At 50.4% G+C, this 16,648-nt stretch overlaps 1 protein-coding gene across 1 annotated transcript in view; it reads right to left on the reverse strand.

Moving 5' to 3' along the window:
- Positions 1-16,648, reverse strand: part of PLXNA2 (plexin A2) — a 213,755-nt gene that overhangs the window by 72,869 nt on the left and 124,238 nt on the right. Inside the window, exons 5-8 of the mRNA XM_082363346.1 lie at positions 8,245-8,345; positions 5,018-5,141; positions 3,133-3,286; positions 1,991-2,087 (exon numbers count right to left, since the gene is read on the reverse strand). Coding sequence (XP_082219472.1) covers positions 1,991-2,087; positions 3,133-3,286; positions 5,018-5,141; positions 8,245-8,345 — 476 coding nt within the window. The remainder of the gene's footprint in view (positions 1-1,990; positions 2,088-3,132; positions 3,287-5,017; positions 5,142-8,244; positions 8,346-16,648) is intronic.

Here is a 16,648-nt window from a genome sequence, read left to right on the forward strand (position 1 = left end):
TTCCAAATATTTTTATCCCCTTCTAGATATGCCCCTAGTTATTTTGTTCCTGAACCTAGCCCAGATGGATTGGTTCTTGCTAACATCTTATGATTCAGCAAGTAAATCATGAAAATGGACCAAGGATGACGAGATCAGGGTTTTAGAACAGGTTCTTCCATTGGCTAATTTTGTGACCTTTGTTGCAGCACTTATACCCTATGGGCCTCAGTGTACCATAGTAAAAGGAAAGAATTGACTCTGTGATTTTTAACTGTGAATGTCAGGAGTAAAGAAGGGTAAGATAGTGTTTTGCAATAAAATGGAATCTTTACTGTCAAGGATACCTGCTTTGTTTTTCTGCTAAAATTTGTTGCCTGTGACAGCATCTCCATTGCCATGGCAATATGGTTGAAAGTGGTGACATCACACTGAGTTGCCATGGAGATGTGGATGCTCTCACAAACAATGTATTCCTTCACTGCTGCGTTGTGGGAAGTTCACTCTCCAAGATGCTTGCATTTCCCCAAAAAACGGTTAGCTGGGATTGGAATGCAGTGGTTAGGGGGCAATTTTATTCATTTCAGCTTCAGCCACATACTGCCCTGCCTTGGTTCCTCCCAGGCCATTTTGTTCTGTCTTTCTCAGCACATCTATTGATTTGGCCAAATGGGGCTCAGGTACGTCTCTTTCCTTAGCTACTGTGGAGACCCTAGAACTCTAGAAGATGATTCTAATCATGAAAAATCAAGATCAGAAAAGAGGAGACTAAGGAGCCTAATTTGCCTATTTTGATGGCTAAAGGTTCCTTTAGGGCTTAGCTGCAAACAGACCCTCTCCCCACATGGACTGCTGGGCCCATCGTGCCCACAGCCTAGACCCTCAGACTTGATACTGCTGGAGTCCTCAGGTTGTTCCTGCCCTGGGCAATGGGAAGTATGGGTCCATAGAATATTCTCAGGTACGGCTCCTTCTGGCATGGAGCTGTTGCTTGATCTCTCTCCTTGTTGATTGACCAGGGTCACATGGCCCTTATGTGGCCCTATTATAGAGACGCGTTTCCCTGTTTCTAAATCAAATGGTGCATGAGTTTCCAGATGGTATGGAAGGAGTCTCAGTTTCACTTCGAGAGAGGAACCAGCAGAAACTAAGTATGGGTCTCTCTCTCCTCCACTCCAGTCCCTGCTTTTTACTTATGAAATGCTCCCAGCTTCCTGCTCAGCTGTAGGATCTCACAGCCAAGGGCACTCAACTGGTAGGCATTCTGCTGCTGGAGATGGCTGGTGGAGGTCAGCTGGGCTGCACTTAAGCCCCTCTGAGGGCTGGTGGTTGGGTCTGGTTTTCCCCTCCTCCTTGAAAAGTTGAAGGCTCAGTTTGGACCACTGTATAGTTTAAAGCTTCCTCTCCCTCTCCCAGCCTGAGTCCTTTATTTGAGTGCTGGGTGAGGCTGTTTCCCCATCTCTGAGTCCCTCTTCATGTGGTCATGGATGATGTGTCCAAGCTCCACTGGTTGTCAGTCTCCATGTTCAAATCCACCACCAATTGGTATAAAATGGAGAACTTTTCTTCTGGGTCCTGAGCCATGACCTTTGTTTTTACTTCAAACCCTCTTTTAACTCTTAGTTTGAGAGTTGAGCGTAGGGTGTGTTGCAAGGGAGACTGAATGAGATCAGAGGCTGTGGAGAGTGAAGCCATTTGGTTTAATATAACTGAATAAATGGAATATAACTGAAAAGTAACAGTTATGGAGAGCTTACTGTCTTCCAGACAATGTTCCAGGTCCAACTGGGAGACTGTGAGGCGAATACAATACGATTCTTGTTCTAAGGGAACTTAGAAAAACCCCACACTCATATCCAGACCCAGGGCAAGACTCCTTCTGGCCTGGCCCTGCCGTTACCTGCTTGCTCACTAATTTCTCCTGACCTCATCTCTATAGAAGGACGTTGGTCTAGGTGATCCTCTGGCTTTGATACTGAACAATTACTAGTGCTGCGAGGGGTGTGCTTACAGTTGGTGGGCGCTGCAGTTGTAGAACTTGAACTCGGTGCCGACGAATATCTTTCCTGTCTCCTTGGATCTCAGCTGTAGCTCTAGCCCAAACCAGTCTGGAAAAAGAAAAAAAAAGGAGAGGGTTACAAATCTGGAGCACAGTGGAGAGACTGAGGGTTAATCATTCAGCCACTCCAGGGCTCCCCTGGGGCACCGATGGTAGATGGAGCCTTCTTGAATCTTCTTCCAAGAGACTCCCTTTCATCCGGCTGATGACCAGCCCATCACTGAGACCCAGACACCCCCAGCCCCCCTCTTAGGGAGGAGGTAATGGATCAGATCCCACAGAGTCCCCTGCCTTGGTCAAATATGTTCAGTTACTGTCAGAAATATCAGGTCACCAATATAGAATAAAAATTTAAAAAAAAGAAATATCAGAACAAAATTGGGTCATTTGTAGAGATGTGGATGGATCTAGAGACTGTCATACAGAGTGAAGTAAGTCAGAAAGAGAAAAACAAATATCGTATATTAACGCATATATGTGTAACCTAGAAAAATGGTACAGATGAACCGGTTTGCAGGGCAGAAATTGAGACACAGATGTAGAGAACAAACGTATGGACACCAAGGGGGGAAAGTGGCAGGGGGGCAGGGGGGTGGTGTGATGAATTGGGAGATTGGTATTGACATATACACACTAATATGTATAAAATGGATAACTAATAAGAACCTGCTGTATAAAAATATAAATAAAATAAAATTCAAAAAAAAAAAAAAGAAAAAAGAAATATCAGGTCAAAAGCCCTAAAAGCCCCCAGTTCTATGGAGAGAACCCGCTGAAAACCACTGACTGAAGCCACTGACATTCCTCGAAGGGAAGGGAAGTCTGGAAAAAATCTTTATGCACTGTGCAGGCTTAACCCAAATGGGAGCAAGGGATTTCCCTCTTCCTGAAGTTTGCTTTGGGGCATGACAGTTTGCTTTCAAACTCAAACAAGTTTATAAGCCCTACTGGTATCTGGCAATAAGGAGACCTAGTCAGGCAACTGTCAGTCAGTCTGTGCTGGTATTTGCCACCTGGTCCCCTGGGTCCTCTTCTCTCGGCCACCCTGGTAGGGCAGCCCCTAGCATGTGACTCTCATGGCAGACACTTCTTACCTTGATCCAGAGGGATGACAGGCACAACCTTGGGCCCTGGTGAGATGCAGATGACCTGGCTCCCAGATACCTGTCCCTCTACCTCTGTCAGGTTCCCAAAGGCACAGGAGATGCCCACAGACAGGTCGGGAGCATCCCTCACAAGCAGGCTGAGCTGTGGGAGGAGCAAAGGGATATAATGCTGTAGGAAGAGCCCTTGGGGATCAGGAGACCTGGGCTCCAGGCCCAGCCCTGCCATTGCCCACTTGCTCACTCATCTCCACTGACCTCATCGATAGAGAGGATGTTGGTCCAGGTGATCTTCTAGCTCTGACACTGAACAATTACAGTAGCACTGCGAGGGGTGTGCAGGGCCAATGGTTTTTATTATTAATACTATTAATTTTTCAGTCTTGTCCGGCAGCAGAAAGCACTGGGGGGAGGGGGAGGGAGGGATGCTAGGGGGAAAGGTCCCAACACCCATCTCAGACCCAGCTCATTTTGACATGAAATCATGCAAACGTGAAAGCAAGTCATGAGCTGAGCCCTTCACAACTAAGCCTTAGCCCTGGCTCATGGGAGAACATGTTATCACCAGCCTGGAGGTTTATAAGGAGTTTACCGGGTTGGCGAAAGACAGCTGGCTCCTCACCCTGGCTGTCACTCAGGGTCTGCTTACCAAGGTGGTGGGCTTCCTAGAGTTTCTATTCTCTGTTCCTCTCTGGCTCTCTGCCCCCCGACAGCTCCCCTAGAGTAGGGCTGTCGCCTCACAAGGAGCTTATGGGATCAGAGGAAGGCAGGAAGTGGACACTAATGGCTCAGATGATGTCTGCTGTTTCTTAGGATTCCAGTGATCTAGGTCAGTGGTTTCCAGGCCTTTCAAGTTTGAACACTCTCCTTTGAATGGTAAAAATATCACAGAGTGTCAGAAGAATCTCTTGATTGAGAAATCATTTAATGGCAAAACGCTGCTCTGAATTCAGGGTACTTGGAAATGGGGTTGTACTAAGTGACCACAATATAATATTTAAGTGGTATTTGAAACAATAGGTGAGAAATGTGACTCTCAGTGGGGAGTGCCCATGGGGGTTCATGGTGACAACACCCTGTGGCCTGCAAGTGGCCAGTCATAAGGGAGGGAGGTCTCCCTTTGTCATCCCACCTGGCAGGGATTTCTTAGTCACAATGGCTATCACCTAGCCTTTCTATACATTTGTTTGCTGCTGAATCTCTGCCCCAGTTTCGTTTCCATGGGGCTGAGAGACTTAGGTACAAACTCTGCTGTTTGTTCCCTGAGCTCCATGGGAGCCAAAACCTCCCGGTGGGGATGAATGAACACAAGTCTTGGAAGGTTCATTAACTAATTAACATTTGTGAATGCTCATAAAACCTCCAGAATGAAATAATCGTGCAGGGCCTGAGGACACGAAGTATTTGGGGTTGCAACTCGACAGGTGGTTAAGGACCACTGTATTCTCTTTAATATTCTAAGCACATACTGTGAATTAAGTCTCAGTCTCTCTGTGTCTGCCTGTCTGTCTGTCTCTCTCTCATATACAAGCACAAAGGCAACTCCAGGTTTCTGTGAGAGACTGTATCAAGTGGACTATTGAAATACACCATATACCAAAGAATGGCATTGGACTGCATTATGTTGTAGCTGTTTGTTACTAAATGCAAAATCTAGATTTACAAAACAGATCAATAGGTAATGAATCTGCAAGGGGCTTGGCGAACGACTAGGCCCTTTACAATAAGAGTTACCATAGTTTTCCTACAAATATCAGGTTTCCTCGGAGCATTTAAAGTGTGAGCCATTTACATTGTGCAAGTGTTAAAGGAACACACCCACACTTGTGCGGGTCCCACACCCCACCCCTCCAACCTTCCGGATGAGCTTACTCACCAGCCGGCTGTGCTCAGACACTGAGATGCTGCTGGGATGCACCTCGAGGCTCATGCACTGGCTGATGCTGGCAGCAAATCGATTAGGTTCCCAGGCCCGCTGGCACTTGTCCCTGCGGGAGCACCTGCCACAAACACAGATTCACAAGAGGTCAGGCCTCTGAGACCCATCTGTTTGAGGCTTCAGAGTCCCCTGAAGGTAAGTGAGAAGGCTTTGCTGCTCTGAGGCCTGTGTGCGTCTTCTCATGACAACATTCACTTATCCCAGAGGGCCTGGTGACTCCCAGATGGTCTCTATTGCAGTTAAAGTCAGACTAATAGAAGTGGGATCGACCGCCAACACAAGAGATGCGGTTTAGACATAAAGAATAGCTCTAGATAGACAGCATCTTTACGGGAAGCTCAGTGAGTGAGGGAGGGAAGGTTGGGGACGTGAGAAGTAGCAGGCCAGAGACTAAAAATGTGAACTCTGGAGCCATAATGCCTGGGTTCTAACCCCAGATCTACAGCCTACTAGCTGTGGCCCCTTGGACAAGTTCCTTAATCTCTCCACGCCTCAGTTCCCCCAACTGTAGAATGCCGAGGTCAATGATAATACACTACCTCGTAGGCTTGCTGTAAGCATTAAATGAGCTAGTGTTTAGAAAATGGCCCGTTCTTAGCCCTTCTAAGAACAATATTAATGATGATGATTCTGAATATTATTATTCTCCTCCAGGGATATTTAAAAACCTGGACAGGTTCTTAGCTGTGTGGGACAGCATGCATGTGATCTTGTGGCTGGATTCATGGCTCTCTGAAGGCAGGGACCATGTTTTATGCATTGAGCTATTCTACCTGTCCATGGTATATTTTCAATAAATGTTTGTGGTGAGAAGGAGAGAGACAGGGAGTCGCAGGCAGGGTTGCCCCTGTCAGAAGGCATGTGTGGCCGCTTCTCCTCACATCTTCATCTCTGGTTCTTGGCTTCTCCGCCTACAGCAGCAGGTGGGCACTGTGACGCCTGCACACAGGGGCATCTGGTGGCCACTTAAGTCACATGGGAACACGCTCCAGGGCTGGTGCTTCTCCAACCAAAGAGCCACTGGGGACACTTCAAGATTCCACAACCAGGCGGAGATTCCCACCCAAGCTCCCCCCAAAGTCCCTCCCCCCTCTTCCTTTCCAGGCACATAATGGATCTAAATATGAATGCTGTCAAAGAAAAGAATTATTGAGGTTTAAGTGAATCCTTAAGATAGCTCTAAAGTGAGCTCTTGACTGGAGCCTTTATCTCATTGACTCACTGAAATGGCTCTTTTTTATCATACTATTTATGGCAACAGCCCTAACAGAGATAAATAGCCTCTGAGACAATAACGCACTTGCAAGAGCAAGGCATACAGAAGAGACAAGAAGGTTTCAAATCCCCCCCGGACCCAGAGGCTCTTGAGCAATTTCTCTCAGGACTCTGCCTCCATTAAAATCCAGTGTGTGGGCCTGGCAGCTGGGGTAGCCCATCCACTCGTTCCTGTTACCCAGGCAGGCGGATGGCGACAGGTGGGAGGGCACTGCCGGAGGGGCTGGTGAAGATGAGAGGGGCCAGAAGAAGAGAAACCTCTGGGTATAACCGGGAGGAAGCTTGTTCCCCATGTGCTCTTGGCAAACAGAGCTGCTGGAAGGAGAGGTGTGCCCTGGCAGGTGATGACAGGGAAGGAGCTCAGACGGCAGAGGAAACCTGAGACTATCTTCATGTGGTCCAGTCATTCTAGGATCCCCAGCTGACCTGGCCCAGGAGGATGACGGGGTGGTCTGGGGCCTCCGGGAGACTTTGACATTGTGGCTAGATTGGCAGGGAGGAGCAGGGAGTGGGTAGTATGGCCGGATCTACCCACTGCACAGTGAGAGGGCAGGTAGCCCAGGACAAGGCATGAAGCTGGGAGTGGCTGTCAGGTTCTGTGGAGAAAGAAAACCTCTTGAGGTGAGAGAGCCTTCTGGCTGTCAGGCCAGCCTCACTGAAGGGAACCCAATTGTAGCCACCTTTTTGCCATTCCGGGGGCATAGTGGGAGCAGCATCAGTTTCTTTACCACTTGTCTGACCTAAATGGAGACTCACTGTCTGGGTTCTGGTGAGAGCATTTCTGGCGAAACTTTTGGAGGAGGCCCTTACCTCCAAATCTAAGCAGGGAACTCAGTATCTGTGGGCTCCAATCCAGTCCGGATTTTGCATCTGTGAGGTGCCCGCTTCCCTCCCTCCCTCCATAGCTCTCCCAACACCTGCTGCAGAGGCTGGAAGCCAAGAGCTATTGTGCAGGACCCTGAACTCTGGCCCTCCGCCTCCGCCTCCACCCTAAACCCCGCACATTTCATGGGGATGCTTTGCCGGCTGGCATGGAGCCAAGGAGTTTCCAACTCCACTGGGGAACAGAATTCCTAGCCAGCTCCTGCCTTTGGAGTTTTCACCCTCTTCTCTCCCTCTGGGACACTTCGAATTAGGAAGTTTAAGTGTGATTTTGCATTTCTATTGAGCTGGTATTCAATGGCAGGGGATGTATCTGAATAGGGATGTGAGGCCAGTTGGAGTGAGATGCAGACTTCTTGGAATCGGGCATTAATGAGGCCAGAAGGGTCCTCCCAAGGGTTCTGCGTCCATAACAATTATTTTGACTTGTGTAGCTTATCCTGAGCTTCCTTATTGCCAAAGCATTTATTATTTCATTTAACCCTCACAGTTCACCTGCGAGGTAGGCATGACCCCTATTTAGCAATGGGGAAATGGAGGCCCACAGTTGTCAGTGGACCATCCTGGGTCACACAGCAGCTAACTGGAGTCCAAGCTTCCCAACTCTAGTGCAAACTCCAGGAAGGAGGCACCTCGTTCAGGCTACACTGAGGAGGAGATTCTACAACTTCCCTTGTGAGCTCTTCCAACACCACTACCCTTCCCTGTAGAAAAGGTACAGACTTCAGAGCAGCTGGCCGGGGGGTGGGGGGAAGGGGGTGGGGGATCAGATTTTGGAGGTGAAATGAAAAACAGAGAGGCAGAGGCACTGCACTTGAAAAGAAGGCCCACCCATGGCCTCTTTTCCTCTTCCTGTTCTCAGCACTCCAACCATGATTAGAATTACTGCTCAGAAGAGGGAAATTCCTCTCTCCCTACGAACTGATGTCACATCCCTCATCAACACTCCCAGGAAAGTACCTGGTTTTCTGCATTCCAGGCTTTTTTCCAGAATGTGCCAAACTTACATGTTGTGCAGGGCACACCAGCCGCAGTGAGGGTCCCCCGAGCTCAGGCACTCCCCACAAGTCGTGTACTGTTCACAGGATTCCACAGGGACCCTGGTGATCTGGCCGAGAGGGAAAAGAGAGCAGGTTAGATCGGGGAGTGATGCCTCGCAGAGGTGTGTTCAGACTCAACTGCACCTAACCACACTTGCACTGCCACCACCCCTAAGAGGTGACAATGGGGGGGGGGTGAATCGGCGGCCTCAGTGTTCTCATCTGTTTGCCCCGCACGAGGCAGGTACAGCTAATAGGCCCCAGGCTTCTTGCCTTTGCTGGAGGTGGAAGCAAATCCTCCAGTTTCTCTTTGCCTGCACTAAAGTCCTCCGGAGAGCTGGGCCTGCTCCTGGCAAAGGCTGAAAACGGTTAACTCTGTTGAAAGGCTATTGAGTGCCACCAACTCGTCTCTGAAGAGCTTTCAGCTGGGCTTGGGCTGAGACATCCTGCCTGCACAGAAAACATTTAAAAAGGGAGAGAAGGAGAAACTTTTCCTATCAAATAATATTCATCTAATGGCATGGTCTTTTTACAGCCAACCAAACATACCACCTGGATCCAATTATCCCATTCTCTGATGCCTGCATTCAGTTTCTCTAGTAAATCTTCCATCCTTTGAAAAGTCTGGCTAAATGGGAACAGAGATGAGCTGCCTGTCTTGCTGGGGAAAGTGGGAATGTACAGATCAAGCCCCTGCCCCCTAGAGGATGTGGCCTCCTCCTGGCTTCCAGGTGGGGCCCTGCAGGGACACGAGCCGGGCCTGTTTGGTCATTACTCACCCTTACCTGCTCAGCGGGTGTGACATTAAGGCCAGGCAAAGGGTCAGAAGATTGAAGTCTTGCATTTGGTATGTCTTAGGTATCTGTTGCTGGCTGGGGCTGGAGGCTGCTGGGCTGGGAATGGGATCTCATTTGTTAGGGCAGAGAGGGCCCCCACCTACTGGATGTGTGAACCCAAGTGGAAACACAACCTGTGGTCCAGCGGCACAGTGGTCTGCCTCTAGCAGGGGGACAAAGGCTGTGATGGAGATGCCTTCACAGCACGCTCCTGAGAGGCTCGGGATGGAGTCGAACACTGCTCACCGGCAACTGTTTACCAGATGTCACTATGAGAGGCTCCGGTGCCGCGTGATAGAGAAACAGCAGCGAACAGGGCACAGATCCTGCCCCCCGGAAGAGCACGCAGCCCAGTAGCAGTTGATAATTACAAACCGAGACCTGCTCTACATTGTGCTCAACATCCATTGCAGGCAATAGGTATGTGCCCTGGGGGCCTTGGCAGCTTAAAGGAGGGCCGTCCAGCACAACCTGTCTGGAGGAAGGGGTCAGCCTGTCTGGAGGAAGGGACCAGTCGAGTAAGGGTGAATCAGGGTAACAGTGGGCCCAATGCAGATGCCTGGAAGGGCATTCCTAGCTGAGAGATTATCACAAACAAAAGTAATCATGGCTAAGTTCAGCCTAACTCAAGTGTGGAGTGTATACTGGATGGGCGGGCTGAGAGACGAGGCTGGTGGCATGTAACCAGGGGCCAGACAACGAAAGGTCTTGGGCACCAGCCCCAGGAGACTTCCTTCTCTCTGTTGGGTGCCCCCCACACCCACTCATTCTCCCCACATCATAAACACTTAATATTTTGAATTACAAAGCTTTTCTCTGAGTGACGTGATCAGCTTCAAGCATCCCTAACTTCCCTTTAATAATAAAAATACAAAATGCAGAAAACACAAATATAAAATGTTGCAATTCAGGGAAAAAATTGATATTCTAAATGGAGGTTGGGGGAGTAGCTGATTTGAAATAGTTCATGCGGAATAGGTCCGAGGGTTGAATTGACTCTATGTCCAATATGACCTGACAGGGTGATGTCATAGCTAAAGGGGCTAATTCGATCATGGGTTGCATTAATGGACATGGTGTCAGGATGGAGATGACCTGAGTTCCCAGCTCAGGTCTTTGCAACCTGCTCTAAGAGGAGGGTTGCTCAACCAGAGAAACTTTCCAGAGGGTAGTCACGATGGGGTGGGACCCAGGTGTGGCATCTGAGGTACAGCTGATAGACCTATATGTTTATTTAGGTCAAAGAAGATGAATGTCAAGGTGGCCGTGGAAGCTATCTGCCACTGTTTGAAGGGTGGCAGTGTGGCTGCAATAAGACTCATGGGAGAAAAGTTCCAGGAAAGCTCGACAGAAGAAAGTCAAGGCTGTCCAACAGTGCAACAGACCTGGCTTCCAGCAGGGACTCCCTTCCGTGGGATGTGTAAGCACAGTCAAGGTGACACGTGTCTGGGAGGCTGTGGAAGGTATTTCTGCCCCCAGAGGAAGGCTGCCCTAGTCCTTCTAACTCTGACACTTAGGATTCTGTTTCCCACAGTTTGCCTAACTCCTTCCTGAGACTGTTCATTTCTGTCCTGAATGACTTGGACAGTTCAAAGATCCAGCCACGCCACTAGCCACTGATAGCACCCCGCATTAAGGAGCAACCGTTGACCCCTGACTCACGTCCTGTGATTCCTACCAGAAGCACCTTTCCGGCAGGTGCCTGCCAGACGCTCTCCCAGCATGCCTCTCCCGGGCCTGGGACTCTCAGCCCTTCAGGATATCTGTGACCCTAGCCACCTGGGGGGCTTCCGCCAGCCCCCTCCAACCCGCCCTCGGAGGCCTGAGAGCTGCAGCCCAGTGCCCGGCCTCCCTTTCCTGGGTTTCGGGCTCCATGTGAGTGATGTCTGCATCTGGCTGGAAATTAAAACAACTGTCTGCATTGCATTCGGCCCGTCTGTCAAAACACAGCCCGGCTCTCAGCAGCTGGGGAAGGGGGCCCTGAATGGGAGCAGTGTCTCCAGCAACAAAGCCCACTTTCACGCCAAGTGCCGCAGAGATAGTGAGAAGCCTTTTCTTCTCCAAACGTGAAACCAACAGCACAACTATTTTTCCTGTTTCCTGGGCCCTCCTGGTGGGAATTTTTTTTTAATACACTGAGTTGAAGAGCAAAGTGAAACAGGAAACTTATAAGGGGGGTGGTTCCTAAAATCTGAATTATTCTCTTCTCAAAGATCTAATAGCCATATGCAAACCAGAGGAAAGAAATGCCACAGGGACTGGAGGGAGGCCCTCAAAGTCAGGTGTCTCCATGGGTGCTCTGTCTTTCCCATAATCATGTGTCTCTGTATTCATTCATCAACCCATATTCATAGATCATGTCCTACAGAAAGGCCAGTGCTGGGCACTTTAGGGGAATAAGATCAACAGCAGCATTAAAACACAGCCATCACCTTCAAGTTGCAAACAGACTAGCAATAAAAACAAGAAAAGTGATGTGTGTTATAAGAGAGGTATTGAAAGAGGGCTGAGGGAATTCAGAGCAAAGAAAATACTACTTCTACGTCTGCGCCATCCAATGTGTGGGCCCGTGTGGTCACCAGCATCTGGAGTGGGGTTAGTTAGAATTCTATTCCTTAGAGATGTGCTCTAAGGACACCGGATGTTGACGGTTGAGCACGGGAAACAAGAATGTAAAATAGCACAGTAATAATTTTTTATTGACACATGTTGAAAAGATAAAAATTTAGTAAATATTGAGTTAAATAAAATCTACTATGAATTTCAACTGTCTCTTCTTACTTTTTAAAATATGGCTGCTGGAAAAGTTAAAATTCCATGCGTAGCTGTGTGGATGGCGCTTTGTTATCACGGGAGAGCACTGCTCTAGATGGGAGTCCCAGGAAGGCTTTGTAAGGGATGTGGCCTGGGTCTGCGTCTTCAAGGGTGATTAATATTTACACAGATGAAAAGCGTCCCAGGTGGAAAGAACCACATGAGCAAACATAGGAAAGCAGAGTTTCTTCAGAAAACGTTGCATGAGGGTGAGGAGTGATGGGTATAAATCTAGAAAGGCAGGTTTGGGTTAACTTGGGAAGGACCGAGAAGGCCACAGAGCTGGAATACATGACGTCTGTAAGCCATCCAGCCTGTCACTCCTTGGCCAAAAGAATGTCCTCCATGAAGAGGTGGCCGGAGTTCTCAAACCAACATCCTTGGCATTACCTGTGAGCTTAAGGGGCATAAAAATCCAGAGTCCACTGGGTTAGAACCTCTGGGATGGGGCGGGGCCTGAGAAATGGTTCTAACAAGCTCTCCAGGTGATTCTTATGAGAACCACTGGTAAATGTGACCTCACGTCTTGGGGAATCTCTTTAAGTGTCAGGCCCTGGGGCCATGAAGAAATAGAATCAAACTCTGCCTAGGGACTACGAAAGGAACTAGTGGAAGGAACTAGACTGACTCAGGGGGAGGAGAGATGGAGGTTAGCCTGGGGACTGCGTTATAGCCAGGGAGAAATTGGTTCTAATATCTCTGAGTCTATGGAGGCCCTGACCTATGGAGGCCCTGAAAGTGCAAACTTCTGGGGTCAGGGGCCACTTCACTCTGCACCAGGCGAAGGCAGGCACTTGCCCTAGGACCTGGTGTGTTGGGGAGGATGGGGAGGGGATGGGCATTGTCCCGGGAAGCTGGAGAAGGCAAGGGAGCTTCTCCTGGAGAGTGTCCACCGTGTCAGGCAGCTTTGTCAGGGCTGACTCAGAGTTTAATGGGACACTCAGTGACACTTTAATTAGTGTTTGTTTATTATGATTGCACTTTATTTATGCCTGAGGCTCCCCACCCCCTCTGCTCTGAGCGCTGGGATCTGAGGGTGGCTGCGTCGGCAAAGGAGTGTGGTGGTGAAGAGCCTCCGACAGAGGATGCCCTTCTCCCGCCCGCCTCCACTGCCTTCTCCCCAGGACCAGGGGACCGCTTCGCACTGGATTCCCCCCGCACGCTTGGCATTCTTCTCCGCTTGATCTTATGTCTTGTAATTATACCTCTAATGAATATAACTGTCCGATGAAGTCATTTACTGAAGAAACACTGTTCATGAAAGGTGACTCATACTGTGTTCTTGTCTCCTCTGACCCCGGGGCCTCACGTCTCCAGTGCCCCCCTTGGCCTCAGTCTGTGGGGTTGACGTACGTGGGAAGGGCTCAGCAGGGGTGCAGAGTTCGGAGTGGTTCTCTCCCCAACCCAACTCCCTCCCCTCTAAGCACACTGGTCAGCCCACGGGGTGCAGCGCCCTGCACAGCAAGGGATGTGATATCAGATTATCATCGGCTGTGGGGACGAATCACCAAGGGAACTGCTGGAACCATCCTCCTTCCTGAAGACGTTGAAGGACAGGGCATACCCATAGGGCTTGGACCACCCAGGGTGAGGCCCAGGGGGCCTCTGTGACCCTGGTAGTTACTATCAGCCTGGAGAGTTACTACCATCAGGTGCAAACCCATCACTCTTCAGAGAAGAGTTCCCCAATGGTGGACCGAGGGACAGGAGCCCTTTGGTGCGTAAACCTGGGGAAAGAGAATCAAGGTTGTATCTCTGCCACCCTGTGTGGATGCCTAAAAGGAGCCACCTTGGTTCTGAGAATCTGGGGGCATCTATCGGAGAAACAGCTGAGTTGAAAGCAGAACAACACAGAGGATTCTGACCATGGGCTGTGCCTGGGTGCCACACGGTCCTTCAGTATTTACAGAGCATTTATGTTGTGTTAAGCTCTCCATTAGGCATTGGGCGACATTCTCTGCCCTCCTGGGGCCCATGGTTTGGTTGAGGACAAAGGAAACAGGATCGTCTTAATACGGCAGAATAGATGCCGCAATAGAGGTATAATCAAGGGACAGTCGTGGCTCAAAGGACAGAGCTTGGAGGTTCTCCTCAGGGAGCTTTGGCATGGGCACTCTGTTCTAGAGGCTGAAGGATTCCTTTGCAGTCATGCACGAGAGAGAGGGAGAGAGGGAAGGAATAAGGGAAAGCTGTTCCCCAGGCTGGTAGGGCCCCTTGGGGACAGAGCATTTAATCCCCTGCTTCTCTGGAATCTGCTCCCCCCTGCTAGATGGTACACCTGTCCCCACATGTGTCCCCTGCCTCCTGACACAAGGAAAGAAACAGTGGCCTTCTCAGTGGCTGAGAGCCAGGTGGTAGGGGGTGGGAAGTGATGCAGCCTGGGTGGAAGCATGCAGTTGGCCTGAGCTACAGCCTCCTGGTCTCCAGGGCCCGGAGCAAAGTGCACGGCAGCTGAAACGCAACTGGCTCCCCACACCTCTCTCCTTTCCTTTGTATCTTCTCTTGGTGGTCCCTCCCTGCCAGCCCAACCTCTCTCCCCTTGGAGTTTGTAGGGTCTCAGACCCAATTTCTCCTCTTTTTCCCAAACCAGATCTGTTTTCAAGAAGCAATCTGATGCTCATTTGCATTCACAGCTGAGGGCAGACTGACGGGAAGCCCCACCAGGGCTGGTGTGCGGGATGAGCTCCACGGCACAATCGCAACAGATGCCGATGCCCAGAGAGGGTTTAGCACTTTCTCAGTGCTCTCACACCCCTTATCTCATTTGATCTGCACAGCTCCCTGGGGAGGAAGGGAGGTTAGGGATCCATTTGTTCCACCAGGAAATAGAGGCACCCAAAGGGCTGGCTTAACCCTGGGCTCTATCTCACAGTGAGTGGAGGTGGCCAGCTGCAGTGCGTCCTCTGTGGCCCGTGGTGGTGACATGTCATAAGGGATCTTTCTGAGGAAAGGAGGGACAGGGGGTTCAGGGGTCAGTCCCAGGAGATGGAGCTGGGACCAGAGCAGGATTCAGGAGGCGGGAAGCAACCAGAGGGCAGGTGAGGCTTTGGTTTCTCTGACTCCACTGCTCCTAGGAGCTGGCCAGCGCCCAGCAGTTGTTACCTGTTCCCATGGGTGGTGGGAGGAGTCTCTCTTCACCGCTTACCCCGAATCTTGTCCGCCCCGTGGCGAACAGGTACAACCAGCACTGGGAGGTCTGAGAGCTTAGGGTTCTGCCTTCCCTGTACACCCGATGGGGCCAGGGTTCACAGTCCTCACAGGGAGAGGAACATGGGCAGACGGTCAGGGAGGCCAGGCCAAGGCCCCAGCCCTGGTCAGTTTCTCTCAGGCACCCAAGCCAAAGTGGACCCTCCGGGAACAGGCCAGGCTCCCCTGGCTCCTGACATGCCTCAGACTATGGCCCCTTTGAGTCAGCAAGACTCCACAGAATAATACCTGCATCCTCTCTCCTATGCTTTACAGGCAAAGAGCTGACTGTCAACTGGATGCCTGAAACAGCATCTTAATCTAATTCTCCCCCGCTGGGTGTGCTTGGGGGCAGAAGTGAGATCGCCTCCTTGGATCTGCTCCCCAGGGATGGGCGGAGAAGCGATGGGGACTGAGGCCTCCTGCCTGGCACCACCTTCCTCTGAGCCGGGCAGTTGACTGAGCTTGTTCAAGGGAATGAAGCAGCAGGAACGATAATGATAGTGGCCGTTTATCCTGCACCTACTGCACGCCAGGCACTTTCCCTATGTCACCTCACCTAATCCTTACATCAGCCTTGCAGGCGAGGGATTAGGCCCACCTTATTTATTAGAAAACTGAGTCTTGGGTTAAACAAACTGCCCAAGTTGCATGCCTTGTAGGTGGCGGAAACAGAACTGGAGTCCAGGTTCATCCGACTCCCAGGTTGAGGTGGTGCGGTGGAGGCACAGGCAGCAGTAAGGAAAGGCCCCTCTCCTGGGGCTGCCCCCAAGGGGGGCTGTCAGGGTCCCCTTTCTTTCTCCTGGACGTCAGGGCCCAGCCGCTGTAATTACGCTCCCTCACCTGACCACTGCCTGCCTCTTGCTCACTTTTCTCTGGTTGCTGACAGCGATTCAGCTGGTGCATCTGGAGCCAGACAACACAAGGGGTGATGTGAGAGGGTGAGGGAGGAGATGGGTTGGTGGGGGTGAGGATGCCCTGCTAGATTTTTTTAAAACCTGCCAGGACCATAAGAGTAATGGACATGACTCTGAATGGGTTCCACAGTCTCCATCCTGAGCCTGCTCGGAATGTCAGGGCCCTCAGTAGGCACAGAGTGGGGGCAGTGGAGGTGGCAGGGGCCTCCTGTCCTGGTCTTGCTAGCTGTTCGCTGTGAGGCCTTGGGCAAGCTGCTTAACCTCTTCAAGCCTCCCTTCTTTATTTTTAAAATGGAGACAGCAATACCCGTCTCACCTGTCCTGCCTGTTCATCAGGGACCAGGGCACCTCTGAGCTTCTATTTTCAGCTTCAGTTTTCCCTACGAATCAACTTCCCAGTAATTAATGTGAAGAACTCAGTATTGTTTGTTCCCAGGGTTAGGTCCAGTTCTTTAAAAATCAATAGTCATGTGTGAGATCACCTTAAATCCTCATAAAGTAAACACCAACCCAGCCCGCTGCCCATCCTCTGAGCTGTGAAAGTCACATGATCAATATCATTAAGAAGAAGGAGACACCAACCTCCCCCCAACCCCCGCCCCGCCCCGCCCCGCCCCA

Source organism: Balaenoptera borealis, assembly GCF_965194805.1.
Source record: "Balaenoptera borealis genome assembly, chromosome: 1".
Lineage (NCBI taxonomy): Eukaryota > Metazoa > Chordata > Mammalia > Artiodactyla > Balaenopteridae > Balaenoptera > Balaenoptera borealis.